We start from the raw sequence: 19133 nt of genomic DNA on the forward strand, positions 1-19133 counted from the left end.
TTTACTCCATTTTTTATTTTAAGTTTAGAAATTGTGTAAAGTAGAATTTGGTCAGAGTATCACTTTAATAACCTTGCTAAGTGCCATTTTGTCACCCAGCGAGGCGTAAGGCTCTTAAGCTGGGTTAGACTGCAGAGTGTCAAATTAAGAACCTTTTAAACAAACCAGCAGAAATCACCACAGGTCACTTTTTGACATGTTGTCAGTGTTAATGCATCTTTGAAAGGTACCAGTGTGAGTGTGTGTGCGTGTGTGTGTGTGTGTGTGTGAGAGAGAGAGCGTCTTGTCCAACAGGCCAATTAGTCCATGTCCTAATTCTGGCATTGAGCGGCAGCGTATCATGCCTCCGCTTGTTATCTCTCTCTCCAGACTTTTGTAAATAGTCATATTTAAAACTTTAATCCCCTCAATGGAAGATGAAGCGCAGACAGAGAGGCTGTCATTTACAGAGATAAATGTTATCTTGGCCACAAAGCGCTCTTCTCCCTTTTGCCTCGCTAATGAGTTTGTTCTTTAGGACTCCAGCGGAATGTTTCATCCGCGGCTTCCGCAGTTAGATAATGCTGCACTTTCATCCAAGATGTCCGTTCCCTTTTTCTACAGAAATGCAAAAAACCCACAGTGCGTTCTGCAGTCCACTGTCCCTCGCTTGTTTTCCCATCTTCAAAGAAAGGCATGCATGTATGTTCTCGAAGCTGTGCATTGTACGTGGGTTCAAAGCACAAACTGGGATTTTTTTTCTGCTGCTGTTGTTGTTGTTTAATTTCCCATTTACCTCCACGCTAATTAACGGGTGCTTAATGTCAAATAATGAAAAAAGCAAAGATAGTAGAATTTATCTCAGTGGCGTTGGTTGCTAGATAGTCCCAAAGCCACCAAGAAGCTGCACAAAAAAAAAAATAGAAACGTGTCCATAAAACTCAGCGCAGTTAGATCAAACTGTGAAACTAATTTACTAGAACATTATGAAACACAGAATCGAGGGAAGCTCAAAGACATGCTGTGATCCTGAGGTTAAAGAGAAATCCTTCTTTTGTCATGGTTTTATCTCACAGAGCCAATAACGTCCATGAGCACAAGGCTGTTTTCATGATAGATGTTTATAAATCTGACTGAACTTAACCCCCTAACTATACAGAATTACTGTCATTTTATATGAATCATTATGATTTACAGTTGATTTAACTGTTACAAGTGAAAAAAGTGACTGAAATGTGCAGATTACACTCATTCTCAGTCCATCCCATAGTAGTGGTTTCATTAGAAGAAAAGATTTGTTACACATTATCTTTTTTTTTTTTTTTTTACACCAAAGCAATTGTTGTATACAAGCAGGCTGCGCTAGATATATTAAAGGACTAACATGGATAAAAAACACAGTTAATAAATATTCCATCTATGTACATAATTTATAGAACCTATGCATTTTTCAGCATTTGTTCTATAAGTGATGTAAATTAATAACATTTTTATATATTACTTCAAACTCTTAACTGTAGGATATGAAGTGCATGGGTGCATTTTACATTTGTCCTTAACCCTTAACATGAAGTTTTGGAATGAAAAACATCCTTTACAAGGAGTATAAACAAGTAATTTAAATGTACATTTAATTTAATTAACTTCTTGTAGTTTTATTTAAATGTAAGTGTTCTGGACAAACTGGATTAGGTTTGGAAATTGCTTATGAAATAATGATCAGACAGATGTTTAAATGTGTGTGTAGATTTGATCTGAAGCTGACATGTGATATTCAGCTTCATAGGAGGACAACAGTCTATTCTATTGGCCTGTTTTTATATTTTTTATATACAGCTCTGGAAAAAAATAAGAGACCACTTACGTTTCTGATTCAGTTTCTCTGATTTTGCTATTTATAGGTTTATGCTTGAGTAAAATTAACATTGTTGTTTTATTCTATAAACTACGGACAACATTTCTCCCAAATTCCTAAAAAAAAAATTAATTTAGAACTTTTATTTGCAGAAAATGAGAAACGGCTGAAATAACAAAAAAGATCCAGAGCTTTCAGACCTCAAATAATGCAAAGAAAACAAGTTCATATTCATAAAGGTTTAAGAGTTCAGAAATCAATATTTGGTGGAATAACTCTGGTTTTTAATCACAGTTTTCATGCATCTTGGCATGTTCTCCTCCACCAGTCTTACACACTGCTTTTGGATAACTTTATATCACTCCTGGTGCAAAACATCCAGCAGTTCATCTTGGTTTGATGGCTTGTGGTCATCCATCTTCCTCTTGATTATATTCCAGAGGTTTTTAATTTGGTAAAATCAAAGAAACTTAACATTTTAAGGTGTTTTTTTCCCAGAGCTGAATATTGTAAGTAACTGTCAGATACAAATTATTTTAAAAAAGAAACAAGGAAGGTGTGTATTTGCCATCTTTTGATTTGTACATGAAAAATATCAGATATCAGCCTGGACCCCTAAATAGCATTACAAAACCATTAAAAAACTCTATGGTCAGCAAACACATAATAATTATTATTAATTTCTCTCTCTCTTCCTCTCAGGAGGACATGTATGGTGCTCTACCACAAAGAATGTGATGGATGGGGAGGAGCTTGCAGCATGCATCATGGATTTCTGCCCTCAGTTCCAGACAGCAGCTTCTGCCCCCCATGGGCAGGGCATGTACCCGGCAAGGCTGCTGGACGGCATCCAGCTTCTCCCCCAGCAGGCCGCCATGGCCTCCATCCTGCCCAATGCTATCGTCAACAGTGAGTACAGCCTTTATCTAGCTTAGCTGATTAATAATGAGCTGATTAATGTGCTTGGTTAAAAATGGAAATCTTGTTGTCAGAGAATGGTCTTAGCTCTGATGTGCGTGTGCAGCTGGGATAAGCCAATCAAAAGAGCTGCAGATGACCTTCACTTTTAGGGGGATATTTATTTTGATTCATTTACATTTGTCCAGTTTTATTTCATAAGGGTGTGCTGGATCTGATATATACTGACATGCCAACAGCCATATAATGTTACCACAGGGTGTTGGCTTGGGAATGCCCATACCTGTGCAGGTTTTAAGGTGAGGCTGAACACTGATCAAGTTGTGCATTTAGGAATTTAACTTGATCCACAGCATCACAAATGTACCATATTTTCTTTTCATTATTTGAGGTCTAAAAGCTCTGTGTCTTTTTTGTTATTTCAGCCATTTCTCATTTTCTGCAAATAAATGCTTCAAATGACAATATTTTATTTGGAATTTGTGAGAAATGGTGTCTGTAGTTTAAAGGATAAAACAAAAATGGTAATTTTACTTAAACATATACATATAAATAGCTAAATCAGAGAAACTGATTTAAAAATTGAACTAGTCTCTTATTTTTTTCCAGAGCTGTATTATTCTTTATTATACAAGTTAGTATTACATATAAAACTTACCTTAATGAACTTAATAAAAATCTGACTCTTCAGTACATTAAACTGTACAATAAATTGAATATTTTTATTTGCTGTTTTGCAGAGGACATATTTTTGTGCAAATCCTGCGGGATCTGGTTTAGGAGTGAGAGGAACCTGCAGGCCCATCTCATGTACTACTGCAGCGGCCGGCAGAGGGACACTGAAATGGCCACAGAAAAAACAACCAACACAGGCCATCAAATGCCCCGTGTCTGCACTTACCCACAATGCAACATGAGCTTCTCGGGTTCACATGCTCTAGAAATGCACATGTCCACACACACTGGTGAGTACAGCGAAGAGCTCTCTGCAAATTTTTAGTTTGAGGTTTGAAGTTATTTATTGTGAGAATGATTTTTTTTGTTTATAAAACCTTAAATGTAATGAACAAAAAAAAGATCATTTTAAATATTTAATTTAATAATTTGACATTTGCTTTCAGTTTAGTTTTTCCTCATTTTTAAGAGATGAACAAGACAAAAAGCTTAGAATCCTTTTATAAATGCATCTGCTATTAACTTGGTTTTATATTTGAAAAACAAATAAACTTTATATATTATTAGTGTTTATAAATTAAGCAATTTAAAAAATAAATATATATAGATTATAATCAGTAACAGGATTCTTTTTGTTGTTTTGCAGCTTTTAAGACAGAGGAGACCCCTGCTGGAAACAGTTTGAAGTGCACTATTTGCGACTACACAGCTGAGACGCTTGTGGCGCTCCAGCCCCATATCTTATCCCACCTGTCTCAGACTGGACTCAGATGCAGTCACTGCCACTTCACTTTCCAGACACTCAGAGAGCTGTCCAAGCACCAGGAACTGCACAGACACGGTGCTGCTGGCAGCAAACTTGCTAAAGAGAGCGAAGTGGAGCAACCTCAAAGCCTCGGGGCAGACAGTCCGAAGCATGGTAGACGCGATTTGAGCAGGAAAGACACCCTAGAAAGCCCCGCGCGCCGAGAAGTGGGTCAAAGCGCGGAGCAAGAAAGTGATCAACAGGGACAGTCCATTGCGAAGGCTGAGGTTAACTCAGGAAACAGAGCTAGTTTTTCCTACACTAGAGTGAAATCTGAACCCTCCAGCCCCCGCTTAGCTTCATCTCCGATCCAGCACCATATGACCCCGGCGTTTCCAATGCCACCGTTTGTGCCCCATGTTCCCTTCTCACAGGAAATCACTGCTGTTCCACAGGCTTCTGAGATTCTGGCTAAAATGTCAGAGCTGGTTCATCGAAGGCTGCGCCACGGTGGGAATAGTTACCCCCCAGTAATGTACAGCACGCTGGTGCCCAAAGGAGCAACTTGCTTCGAATGCAATATCAGTTTCAGCAACCTGGACAATTATTTGGTTCACAAGAAGCACTACTGTAACAGTCGCTGGCAGCATATGGCCAAGCCGCATGACTACACCAGCATTTTAGACAAGGCCGTGGACCCACTGAGTCCTAAGACTGGGAGTGGCTTAGCTAGCATGCTAAGTGCTGGTCATCCCCCTGATATCAAAGGTCACGAATCAGCCCAGTTTAACCCATCTGTCTGTGACACTTTTGTTGCAGGAGGCAAAGCTCCTGATGAATTCACAGTGCAGGTTAAGAAAGCATCAACACCTTCTGGTGCGGAGGAGAAGCCAAACGGCATGCAGTTAGACTCGAAGAGTCCAAAAATCTCCCCTACGGAAAGCGCCATGGACCCCAGCCATACAACATGCGACGCCTGCAAGATCACTTTCAGCCGCCAAGAAACCTACATGGTGCACAAGCAGTACTACTGTGCCACCCGCCACGACCCACCAGCGAAACGAGCAAACAGCAACAAATCAGCAGCCAATCAGAAGTCAGTTCGTGCTCGCAAGAGAAGGAAGGCCTATGAGATGCCGGTTCACGAACAAGAGCAAATGCAGCCCATGGGACCTCCATCTTACCTAGGGATGGCAACTATTGGCAGTCCCTTCATGTCCCAGGATGTGATGGAAAGTCTCAAGGACCAGTTTCATCAGCGGTACAACATAATCCAGGGCTTGGTTCCTAAGCACCCAGAACCTTCCTTGACAGGTACAAAGTCAGCCCTGGTGTCAAAGTGCAATGCAATAGCTCAAGAGGAAGGTGACGTACCCATAGATCTCAGCAAAAAATGTATGGCACAGTTTGGTAAAATCTCACTTCCTACAAAACTACTAATGGACTATCATGAGTGTGCAGTCTGCAAGATAAGCTTCAACAAAGTTGAGGATTACCTGACCCACAAACAGAACTTCTGTCCAGGTAACGCTCTCGACAGCAAGGCTCCGAGCATTAAAAAAGAAGCCTCAGTAAACACAAACAGCAACAACAGCGCCACAGAAAAGTTCAGCAAGAATGGCGGTTTTGAGCACCCAGTTCCAAATGCCGGTATCACCCCAACACATGCTGTGACAATGACATCTGATGTTGGAACATCTCCAGAGCAGCGTGCAGTTGTCATCAAAGAAGAATGCAACACGCAGCTTCTTGAGTGCTACCCAAGCTCAGCTAAGAAAATGAGAGCAGATGAGCAAATATGGCCATACTATGAGATCAAGCCAACTGATTACGCCACAGGGATGCTTGTTACACAAAGTGAGCAGAGACAGAGTCCGAATGAGGGCAGCGAGGGCGAGAAAGACCAACCGATGCCCAACGGTAGCCACATTGGTACTGAAGATGCTGAGGAGAACTTAAAAATCACAACCAAGGGGCAGACTCCAGCCTTAAATGACTGCCTCCCGCCTGAGGACAAGCCAGCTGAAGAAGATATGGAAGCGAACGGCCTTCCTACCCCAGATAATCACTTGACTTTCCCAACTGCAGACCCGGAAGACTCTACAAAAGCAAAGGAGAGTGCACCAGCTTCTTCACCAGCGGAGGAGGTTCCATCCAGCATAAAGAAAGGCCTAAATGGATCAATCTCCACCACTGCTAATGTGAAGTACTGCCGTCCTTGTGACATCCAGTTCAATAACTTGTCAAACTTTATAACGCACAAGAAGTTCTATTGCTCAGCACCGACGACAGAGCATGTGAAATGAACCCTCACCTTTTATCGCAATGCACCGTGCCCGTTTACACCACAGCAGACGGACAATCAAATCAGGAGATTTATCCTTCAGTGAATAGTGAATTTTGAAATGTTTGTTGAAAGAGTATTGTGTGTACTATTTTTGCCTCTTTGTGATGTATTTATTTATTTCTGAAAATATTTCTAACAGTAAACTAATACAGATTTGAGATAAGAATATAATCATCTTCACTTGGAGTCACACAAATAAGGCTACACACTTAAAGGAATAATTTAAATAAAAAATGGAAAATAACAAGCAAAATACACTGTAGATTGCAGAGCATATCTCTGTTTAGACCACTGTGTCCACATTTTTACAATCCTGAAACACTTATAATGAAGGTCCTTCTGAAAATAATGGCATACTTGTCAGTATGTGTAGGTTCTGTGTCCTTGTTGTTATTTACAATTATTTACACTTGAATGTTTTTGTTGGTTTGGTTTTGTTCATATTTTGCTCATGCAGAATTCTTCTAAAAAGTACTTGTACGTGTTTGCTGGTTCTTTAGTCTCTCTTTTTAAAACTTGGCTTCCAATGCAATACTTTTTGAAAGATGAACCATTAGCAGTATTATGAAAGAGAGACTTTTTTGCCTACTTGGACCCCAGAAATTGTCTGTGGAAATTTACAAGCTACAGCAAGACAAGTTTACTTGTCTTGCTGAACACAAGGGAAAGGGGTTAACACTTGAAAAAGAGGACTCAGTGTATTCTTTACAATAGAAAAAAGTATTATGTTGTCAAAACTGTGTTGCTATGCATGTACCTGTATGGAATGAAATTCCAGATGTTTGACATTTTGATTTTATGTGGCATCCAAATTAAAATTCTAATCTCAGGACTGAGCGTGTACTAAATTTGATTTTTACTTTGTAATCTGAAATTATTATAACTGTTATAAAATTATTTCATGCGTTTTTTTAAATAATGTTTAGTAGAAAGATTCAGTAGAACATTTTGAGTAGATGAGCTCCCCCTGGTGGTTCTCAAATAAGCCTTCTCTTTTTCATCAGACACAGCAAAGTTACGAAGATTGAGAATATTGAGAAAACCTTTAGGTTACCACTTAAAGCTAAACAATACAGCGCATGAAAAGTGAGCTTCTGTAAAAAAAAAAAAAAGCTTAATTATTCCTGTTAAATTGACTTAGTGCAAAATGAATCAAATCACTCAAATCAGATTTTGACTTTCTTCTTTAAAGGCACCGTCACCACTGTTTTTTTCTGTCTGTTCCAACTACTTAAACCTATTACACAACTATAACAGATATATATGACACTTGAGTGCATGTAAGTACTTTTATATTGCAACTCAAGCAGTAATAAAAGTAAGAGTAATAAAAAAGTAAGGACCTCAACCTATATTGCAGTAATATTTTTACATGTATCTCTACTTTCAGTGAATCATAGGATTGGAATACTCTGTTTAAAACTGAATTTCTAGCAGAAGTAAGAGTAAAAATAAAAATGCACTGGAACTGTGGATCAGTTCTTACCCAAGTAATACGGGTTTTGCTGTAGTCTGTGCTGTGTCTGTATTTACACTGGCAGAGGAGTTTCTAGAGTTTTTTTTAACACTTCATAACCCTCTGTCTTCACCACCACGCACTGATAAAGCTTAAAAAAAAAAGCATTCATAAAATCAATCCAACACTAAAGCCAGCATGTGATCTAAAAGATGAGCAGAGCTAATTACTGTTGGTATTTATGTTTAAAGACCAATGCAGACAAGCCAACCTTGTCTCTGGTAACACCAATTCATAACACAAAAACTGAATTCTTAATTTCCCCCCATTATTACCACTTCCTCATCACTCAGCACTGGCTTCTGTTAACTAATGTAACAGAACAAGCAGTTATTGTTCTCTTTTTGCCTTTGTTAAAAAAATGAAATTATATATAAAAAATGTGAATGTCTGATAAATAAGTTGTATTTCACCATTTTAGGAATATTGATCTTTAACTATTAGCTTTACCACCCTATTAAAAAGTTAGGAGAATGTTTTCTCCATGCACAGTTTATTACCATTAGTTGCTTTTGGTCCACAGTGAGCGGTGGTGTTTTCTTGGACAGGATCTTCAGTGCTTCATCCACATTGATCAGTTGTTGTTCTCGATAAAGTGTTTTGGACGTTCGCATCAATCCAGTGCTTTTATCTGTTAAAGATTAAAATTTAACAGTTTGGGAAAGAAATAAAAAAAATCATAACAATTCAATTTGATTATTCAGTGACATTTTTATAAATATATAAAATATGATTAAAAAACTATTGACACCATATTAGGATGCAGATAATAAATGTAAAAAATTGCTTTTTTGTTTGTTAATGTGTAAATAATTTATGAAGAATCAAGCCACAAATTTGTGCAATGCTAAACATTTTTATATTCTATAAGAACTTATTTTGAAAGAAACCCTTTTACAAAAAGAATAATGTAATCTGCTAATGTTATTGACTGTTGGAAACATATCTTCAGTATGCATGTTAGACAGTTTTTTCCAGGTTTTAGGATCGTGCTCCCTTCTGCACAGCACAGCTTTTCTCTACGGCTCATTTGTACTGTCTAATTATCTAAAGTAAAAAAACAGTTTGTAAAACAGTGTTAATCATGACAAACACTGTACATGTTATCAGCGTAGATGTTAAAACTATTAGCTCATTTAATTTAGGTAAAGTTTGTAATGAATTTGCAATTTCCTAAATATTTTAAAATAATAATACCTTTATATCAGAAAAGGAATTTTAGTCATTAATATTTAGCTCCTTATTCCCTTAGATTTAATGTTGTTGTGTTAATTCAGTCCCTGTCTGGCTTTACTGTAGCCCACACTTCCAACTCTGGAGCTTAATGTTTTTTTTTTTGTTGTTGTACACCAGTGCACTCCAAAAGAGAAAAATGAATCTAGCACACTTTAGCTCATGTGCTAATAGACCACTGAGGTCGTGTCGTCATTTTGTAGTCTGCGGCATGTTGTTTATGCCCATATAACTAACTAATCAACTAATCAACTAACTACCTGCCCTCACTGAGGCGACAACGAACCAGAAACACCCATTTATTTCACTGGATAATAAAGAGGGTAAATGTTAAAAAGTGTTACAGCTGGTTCTGGAGTAAGTTATCACTGACCTGTTTTAGTGATTTTATGCTGTAACACTCTCAGCTCTCCTCAGAAAGGGCAGTTAGTTCATTAGTTGGCTCAGCTGTGTTTAATATGCTTCTTAACTTACAACCGGAGTTCGCTGGTGTTGCACTGAAAACAGTCCCCTGCTAATCTCAGCAGCGGCGCTGGGAGGTCAGTTAACTCCGCTTTAGCATTAGCTTAAAGTTAGCATTTTTCTCATTACGACTCTTAAACGATCTCATAATTCAGAGGATCCAGTGATGTTCAGGAGTAAAATGTAGACAGAATAAAACGTACAGGGGTCTGAACAGATTTATTTACCACAGAATGTGAAAGAGGCGGGTTTTGAAAACCCTACTCATTTTTCTCATAGGGAAAAAACGCTTAGACACGGAAGCTGTACGAGCACTACAGAATGACGCACGACTTCAGTGGTCTATAGAGGCTGGTTGATAACAGGAACTGGATCTTTACTTTGCTGTTGTTTTGTTAGGTTGCTTATGGTTGATTAAGATACATTAATTATATATATACATATGTATTTACTTTCTTAAAAAATATAATATAGTTGTAACCTTTTTATCAGGCAGACCAAAGAGAAACTCTCCATTAAACCACCCAAGGGTCCTACACACTAAGAAAAGTAAGTACAGATTTGTACTTAAAAGAGTACAAAGCTTGTCGCTGGGGCTGTACCTTATATTGAGGTACAAAAAAGTACCTTTTAGTGAAAGTCCTTTTTTGTACCCATGGTTTTTGTGCCAGTAAAGATTATAAAAATTATAAACATTATCATCAACTAAATATGTGTCAAAACTTGATGATCCAAAATTGTCTGGCTTTCAAATAAAAAACAATGTGCAATTAAAGTATATATTGTTTATAAGTACAGTGGTACAGAATACTGAATGTACCTTTTGGCTGGTTAAATGGTACAAATGTATACTTATAGCTGTTAGAAAACACTTTGTACTTCAGAGGGAACAAATCTGACCCTGTAAAGACCAGTATTGTACCTTTTAGGGTACAATTATAAAGAATGTACCTTTGAGTACAAAAAAGTACTCATATCGTACCTCTGTTTTTTAGAGTGTATAGATAGCTAAAATACTAAATAATGCATTGTACTTACTGAGTCTTTCATAGTAGCTACTCAAATATCAAAAAGATAATAATTCCAGGATTTTAGTACATTTCAGGGGTGGTCACTTCTGAAAATTTGATCTTCAATTTGATCATTTTTAGTCATATATTTATTAAATACAGGTAATAGACTATCAAAAAGTTTGATTTGTCAAGCTCAGGTATCAAGGCAGTTGTTTTAATTAGATTATGCAATATATTTGGTAACTTACTATGGAAGTAAAACAGTGTCACCAGACTTTGAAATTTAAAAGCACTTGAATTTTTAGCACTGAATTATTTTACATTGAATTATTGCATGTGATTTTTTTTGCCTCTGAATTAAACACTTTAATTTTTCAGTATATTATTTTCACTTATTTTATTTTAATGTAAAAAAATTCAAAAGCAAAAATTCAAGTTTTAAAAATTCAATTAAAATAAATTCAGGTTGCTCAAATTCGACCTGTCAAATTCGACTGCTAAAATACAACGCTCAAAATTCGCTCAAAAAGCGTGATGTGATTGGCTGGTTGTTGGCTCGATTGAAGACTGAATCGATTGCTCATCCTGTGTGTCCCGGATGTTTACAGCGAATTTTGAGCGTTGTATTTTAGCAGTCGAATTTCACAGGTCGAATTTGAGCAACCTTTATTTATTTTAATTGAATTTTTTAAACTTGAATTTTTAATTTTTTTTTTTTTACATTAAAATAAAATAAGTGAAAATGATATACTGAAAAATTAAAGTGTTTAATTCAGAGGCAAAAAAAATCACATGCAATAATTCAATGTAAAATAATTCAGTGCTAAAAATTCAAGTGAATTTAAATTTCAAAGTCTGGTGACACTGTTTTACTTCCATACTTACAGTAACAGGGTTGCGAGTAACAGGGTTGCAAATCTAGGCTAAGTTGTGGTTTAACCCAGGAACAGATGATAACTGTAAAATTTAGCTATGTATACAAGATCAAGGAGAAACATGGTTATATAAGTATTTAATCATATTAGGAAAAACAAACTTGAAAATTGTTAGAGCACTTACTCTTGGTCTTGCCATGTGGGCAGAAACTGTCCTTGTGATGTAACTTCCTTTGTGCCAGTAGACAAATATTTTTAACTCTTTCTCTGCCAGGTAAAATTCCTTATGGTAACAGGGTTGCGCGCATGTTGTGGGACACAACTTAATAGCATAAAAAACTGTAACATGCAAAACAATGAAGACCAAAGAAGTTGTTTTCATAAGTAAAGGAGATGCATATCAACAATATACAAGAGGAAGTAATTTATTTAGAGCTTATTTTAATTGTTAAATTTGCCAAAGGAGTTGGTCACCCAATGTGTGGGACAAGAGAAAACGGCCATTTTTTGAGGTGGTCCAAAGGTATTCGGTCTTTTGAATAATATCTAAGGAGCTTATTTTTCCACCATATTTTACAGTTTGTCTTATAACAAGTACATTTTTCACAAAAATTGTCATTTAGATATTTTGAATACGTACATTTGAAATTTAAGTGGTGGGACAGGAAATGTACCAAAATCCTGGAATGTCCCATAACCCCTTAAAATTGAAGGATTATTGTTTAGTTATTAAGCTTGAAGCATATTAATAAAGCTAGTAATTATTGTAAGATACATGTCAATGTTAGTTATAATGAGAAGCAGGAAAGGGAGTGTGTGGTTGTTGCCTGGATTAGGATAAGTTCAAAGTAAAAAACTTTGTTCAGACCTGATAACTAACAGAATCTTGTAATCTTTTAACTTCTCTGGGGATACTTTACTGTGCCACAGTTGAGAATTGTGGGCATTGTGGTTATTCTGGTTAGTGATACAGTTGTATACATATCATTCAGTGACTGAAGTTAATAAGGCCTAATACTAGCTATAAAATTTTTATTCTAAATCATAATGACCAAAAATAATGAAAAAAAATAATGTAAATGTTTTTAGCCTTAAACTTGCAAACGAACTTACTCATGCTGAAACCAGATCCAGATCCATGCCTATCCAAGTATATGGGAAGTAATTTTTGTCCCACATTTTTAACAAAAAAATGTGCTCTAAACGGTTTGTGATTTATTCCAGAGAAGAACTACTTTTGTTTTTTTTTTTTTTTCATAAACAAAGAACTTTATTTCTGTGGCACTGATAAAATAACCTTTTGATGCACCTTTATTACTATTTGTTTTAATTCTTACATAATTTAGAGAAAGACTTCCACAAATAGCTTACCTATTATCACCAAACTTCTTAGTTAACAAATACTTCTTAATTTTGAAAGACGTATTTCACTATAAGAGCAGCGTTTCTTTAAAATGCTTATTTTTGCGGATACAACTTTTTCTTTTAAACCCCTACAAAAAAAAAAAAACAACATAATTCAATTAAACAACAGAACCTCACCATTATCTTCCTTTCCAATATGCTCTTTTTTCAGTTCTGGCAGCTTCAGTTCTCCTCAGCCCTGCAGTGTTTTTCTAGTATAAAGATATGAACAAATTAATGGATTAATTAATGCATTCTGAATGGTGCATCACGCTGCTATTGTAAACATGCTATACAGTAAGCAGGCCCGCGCGCCAGTTATCTGCGTTTTGCATTTTGCAGGGGACTATTGAGCTCAGCTGACTAATGCTCATCTGCGCGGCTGGTTTTAAGCGTGGTCAGAGGTGATAATAGGGAATCTTCAGTAAAAAGGCGTCACTGAGAGTGAGATTAGTGAATAAAGCCCTCAGCGACTGAACAGAGACGGCTACGTCTGTCAGTAATCAGCACAGATAACGCAGCAGAGTAATAAAACAAAGAGTCTACACACCACCCGGGGATTTTCCCAGACACACTGCTTCTGTCTCCAGCACAAAGAGAGGTCAGAGGTGTGCAGAGCATCCTAAAGCCTCCTCCACTGAAACTACTCTTACTTTATTATAAAAAAGGACTACAGTTAAAGAAAACAATTTACAAATAAACTGTTTCAGAAGAAGAACAAAAGTAGCAGATCAACAACTATTTAAATACTTGGCCAGTTTAGACGCCTAAAAATAATGACACAAGCGGAGTATGGAAGCCCACCCCGCCACCCAAAATAAAAAATCCCACACATTTTTATGCACAGCACATATTCTGAAACAACAAAATAATTTATCTATATGATTTTGCTTTTTATAGGTATAGGTCTGAGTAAAATGAACATTGTTGTTTTATTCTATAAACTACAGAAAACATTTCTCCCAAATTCCAAATAAAAATATTGTAATTTAGAGCATTTATTAGCAGAAAATGAGAAATGGCTGAAACAACAAAAAACATGCAGAGCTTTCGGACCTCAAATAATGCGAAGAAAAAACTTTATAAATATGAGTTAAGAATTCAGAGATCAATATTTGGTGGAATAATCCTGTTTTTTAATCAGTTTTCATGCATCTTGGCATGATCTCCTCCACCAGTCTTACACATTGCTTTTGGATAACTTTATGCCACTCCTGGTGCAAAAATTCAAGCATTTCAGCTTGGTTTGATGGCGTGTGATCATCCATCTTCCTCTTGATTATATTCCAGAGGTTTCCAGAACTTTTAAGTTCCTGCCTTGCGCCACCCAAGGATTTACACAATAAAATGACTGTAAAATGAAGTCGTAAAATGAAGAAATGGTTGGGCGATAATGTCACTCCGTGTAGTCTGCACCAGACATGTAAAAATACAAGTAAAAAAATATATAAATATATATATATATATATATATATACGTATATATATATATACGTATATATATATATATATATATACGTATATATATATATATATATATATATATACGTATATATATATATATATATACACATGTATATATATATATATACACATGTATATATATATATATATACATATATATATATATATATATATATATGTATATATATAATATATATAAATAAATAATGTTTACTGAGAACAAAGGAAGCAGGTATTACACATGTGGATTTGTTTTTGTTTGCTTGTTTATTTCATTTTTTTTTTCATTATTTTCAATACTGTTCCAGACTGAACAAACAGTGGTTTGTAAACCACAAAGCACACATTTATATTTAAAACCGTACATTCACAGACAAACACAATTCAATTTTATGGTTCCCTTCATATTAACTATAATTATTGTAGACTGCATGTCCAAATGTTTGTATACACCCCTTCTAAACATGTATTCAGGTCATTTAAGACATAAAACAGCTTTTCTAGTGTAGTGGAGCAGTGGTACTGTCTTCTCTTCAATTATGATGCTTCATCCAATACTTTTGGGATGAGTTGATGAGTTAGGGAGTCATTGACGAGGTGTTGGTGTTGATCATCCAACATCCTGACCTCAGATGCTTTTGTCAATTAATGCAATTAAATCCTCACAGCAATGCTCCAAAATCGAGGACAGTATTTTTGGACAGTATAGAGAGTTATAAAAAAATAAAAAAAAAGAACAGAAAACACTATTTCATATACCATTGATTTAAAAAAACAAAAACAGTGAATAAACATGTGTCCCAATACTTTTGTCTATTGTTGACCAAAACCTGTACTAATTACATTATATATTTTATGTATAGAAAAGAAACTCTACACACATTAACATACACACTCACTAGCTACATTTAGCACCATAGAAATGTCCAAGTATTGGTATCTGTGCATTTCAAACAATAAAAGCATTTATTTATTGTTTATTTTTCATTTTATGCAGTAATCTGTAGTGCTGAAAAGTATGATTTTCTGTTTTTTATTGCTTTTTGTCCATCAGCATTTTCTGACTGCAATACCCGACATGGATTATGCAAAGACTTCATACGACCATTGGGAATTTGCCCAGAGATAAACAAATCCTGACTGCTAGCGTAGCATGTAGCATGTAGCAGCTAATAAATACTGATATGAGATTTTTTAGCAGTAAAGTTAGCTATCTATTCTTCTGCATTTACCAGCTAGCAAAACAAATCAATCAGCCACATCTCAAGCTTTTTTTTTAATATCCACCTTCTTGTCAAGATACATCAACATAAATGGGGGAAGTCTTTAAACTAAAAAATCTCTTTTTAAAGGCAAATTAAGCATTACTGGAAGAAGAGAGTATCCCAATGTGAGAATAGATGTAGCACATTTTTTCTTTAAAGTAATCATGTTCATTGAACTGATAATACATTTATAAAGTGTTTTAAACTGAAGTATTGTATTATACAGCAATCACCAACATGGATATAATGCCAACCTGGGCAACTTTTGCATTGAATGTGTTACTTTAAAGAAATAGTTCAGTGAAAAATCAATTGAACGTGTAGTTCACTGACCTCAGATACAGTAAATTAATAAAGCCATGTTCATGTTTACTGTGTTCATGGAATTGCATTCTTATTGTGTGAATTATCTATCAAAAAGCTATGTAACCTTTAAAAAATGAATAAGAAAAAAACATATTTACAAACACATGTGGACACCAGAGTGCACAATACAGCCATAATACAACAATGCCATTGTAAAGCTACATATTATGACTGTGACTAAGGTGGCCTTTACTAAATATGAAATAATAATCCAAAATAAGTTGGACTCTAACTTTAGTTTAGAGTTTAGTTCTTTAGTCGATACAGTACTTTGATTCACCAAAACAGAAAACCTCATCTGTTCATTCAGGAAACTTACAGCACTGTGATCTGTGATTGGTTAAAGGGTTGATTAGCTTATTACTATATTTTGTGAACATCACAAAGTACTGCAAGGGATTAATAATACGAGAACAAACAGTACTGTGCAGCTCTAGTAAATTCTAGCATTGATTCTCTGAAACAGAACAAACAGGAAACATGCAAAATATACAACAACACACATTCATGCTTACACAACACACTCTCAAACTCCTACAAAATAACTCACACATGCACACAAGCACACACACAAAGTCTACAAAGAGTGGTTTTAAGCACTGATGGCTACTGGTGTGAAGCCTAGTCTCACATTCATGTCTTGATTCAGTTGCCTAAAGCCCTATCCAGATGGGATTAGGTCCTCTGTGATTTTATTCCTGTCCAGAACGACCATGTATGTGTTTTTCTTAGGCATTCTCTGAAAAAATTACAGGCTGAATTATCTACTGTTTTTCACTGAACTCTGTGGTCCTCCGGTAATTTTGGTCCCGTCCGGATGCATATCTCTGAGTTTCGTCACCTCACGTTTAATAAAATAGCTGTTTGTCCACTGCATGGGCATGTAAACACAACAGGGAGTGGAAATGGAGGAGCTACTGAATGTGATGTCATGTGACTGAGAAAGCCAAAACACTCACTGGTCCTCCTGTTTTTTCAGTTGCAGTCCAGATGCAAGAGTTTTATCACTGAGTAGAAGTGTGAAATATTTTTCACAGACGTCCCCCTAAAGAAACTAATCCTGTCCTGATATTTTGCTTGTATCAATTCTAACCTTAGTTGGCTTCTTGATTAAATTGTTTATATAGTTAATTTAGGCACACACATATCAGGTTCCTCCCAGAAGATGTTGCTATACAGTTCTCAGAAAAATTAAGAGACCACTTTAGTTTCTAAATCAGTTTCTCTGATTTTGCTATTTATAGGTATATGTTTGAGTAAAATGAACATTGTTTTTTATTCTATAAACTACGGACAACATTTCTCCCAAATACCAAATAAAAGTATTGTCATTTAGAGCATTTATTTGCAGAAAATGAGAAGTGGCTGAAATAACAAAAAAGATACAGATCTTTCAGACCTCAAATAATGCAAAGAGAACGAGTTCATATTCATAAAGTTTTAAGAGTTCAGAAATCAATCTTGGCATGTTCTCCTCCACCAGTCTTACACACTGCTGAGTTCAAAGAAACTAATTTTAAGTGGTCTCTTATTTTTTTCAGAGCTCTTTGTCTCTGATGGGTATAATTCTTCATAAAACTTTGCAAACATTGCAGAATAAAATCACAACTGAGAACAAGAACATGATAAAGATGTAGGACTCCACAACAGCTCGGACAACTTAAATAAACCCAAATATCAATGGAAACCAAAGTTGCTAAGCAGCACCTGGCAGTGAAACCGAATGTTTGTCTTTAATCAGAAAAATATACTATATAGTGTCATTACCAAATTCCTTAATACAAAAAAATCCATTAAAAAACATTAACTTGCCTTAACCTCACATTACAGTGATTTGTCACACCTTTTTTTTGGCAGGCCACAGGGCCAGGAAGCAACGAATCAAACTGGCAAACCTGCAGAACAGCACAGCTTTTTTCCCCAGCTGCTACAGCTGTCATTGCTTTAAGTCCCCACTGAAGATGCAGCTGCTCAGTTAAACTCCCATCCTGAGGCTCATCTGCTTCTGGTAGAGGTAAAAGTCATCTGGGACGGTATCTGGAAAGAAAAAGTTTAAACACAAGCAAGTGAAACGCAGACATGTTGGATTTTGTTTTCTGCCTATAAAGTTAGAGACAGTAGCACACTTGTTATTGCCATCTTTTAGGGTGTACTCACACTAGGCACAGTTTGGTTGAACCTCCCTACATTCCCGCTGACCTGCACTCACACTGCGTTTAAACAATCCGTGCCCGAGCATGCTTACCTCACTCACTGCTCAGCGGGCTTGCTATTGTTGTGCTGAATTCAGCACCCCCGCAAGCCAGTGTCTCGGGGAATAATCCACTTTAATTTACTTGCCAAAATACATGTCAAAATTCATCGTTATCTCACTCACGGTTACATACACAGCAACACAGCACGTACTTCCGTCCTAAAGGCAGTGCTGAATTCGGCACAACACCTCCATGTTTGTTTATAGGAACGTCGCATCTTGTTTCATGCTCGGGCACGGATGCGTACCATGCCCAAGTCCAAGTGAACCAAGTCCTGGCTCACCTCTTTAAGCAGGCACGACACGGCACAGATTGCCTAGCGTGAGTACTTTGACCACTGCTGCTCATTTATGGATATTTTTTGGTTGTCGACACATTTAAATGTGCGTTACTTTTTTGTTTACTGTATCGAAAACTGTTTCAGTCTTTGATGTCACAATAGGAAATATTTGTTAACAGTTCTCCAACACAATTTGCAAGAAAGTACATAACATTTACAATACATTTACATTTAGGGTATTTAGCAGACACCCTAAACCAGAGTGACTTACGAAAGTGCTTCAATTGATTATTGAGAGCTAGAGTTTAAAGAGAACAGAATCAGAAAGATACATCAAGCTTTGATAATGTTTAGACCACTAGGAGAAAAGGGTTAGTAAAAGAACTCTCTGAAAAGGTGAGTCGTCAGTCGGCGTTAAAAGACAGCGAGTAAATCTGCTGGTCTGACACCCAGTGGAAGTTTGTTCCACCACCTTGGTGCAG

At 36.2% G+C, this 19133-nt stretch overlaps 2 protein-coding genes across 4 annotated transcripts in view; one reads left to right on the forward strand and one right to left on the reverse strand.

The window, feature by feature from the left end:
• The window catches only part of zfpm2b (zinc finger protein, FOG family member 2b), an 80967-nt gene extending 73624 nt beyond the window's left edge, over positions 1-7343 (forward strand). For both annotated transcript variants that reach the window (XM_049476395.1, XM_007254697.4), the window contains 3 exons: positions 2537-2743; positions 3493-3717; positions 4074-7343. In XM_049476395.1, coding sequence (XP_049332352.1) covers positions 2537-2743; positions 3493-3717; positions 4074-6478 — 2837 coding nt within the window. In that variant the 3' untranslated portion in view covers positions 6479-7343. The remainder of the gene's footprint in view (positions 1-2536; positions 2744-3492; positions 3718-4073) is intronic.
• A 7391-nt stretch (positions 7344-14734) lies between these two features.
• thbs3b (thrombospondin 3b) overlaps positions 14735-19133 on the reverse strand; it is a 33528-nt gene continuing 29129 nt past the window's right edge. For both annotated transcript variants that reach the window (XM_022683059.2, XM_049476396.1), the window contains one exon: positions 14735-18153. In XM_022683059.2, coding sequence (XP_022538780.2) covers positions 18092-18153 — 62 coding nt within the window. In that variant the 3' untranslated portion in view covers positions 14735-18091. The remainder of the gene's footprint in view (positions 18154-19133) is intronic.

The sequence above is a fragment of the Astyanax mexicanus genome, chromosome 3 (assembly GCF_023375975.1).
Source record: "Astyanax mexicanus isolate ESR-SI-001 chromosome 3, AstMex3_surface, whole genome shotgun sequence".
In the NCBI taxonomy this organism is placed as follows: Eukaryota; Metazoa; Chordata; class Actinopteri; order Characiformes; family Acestrorhamphidae; genus Astyanax; species Astyanax mexicanus.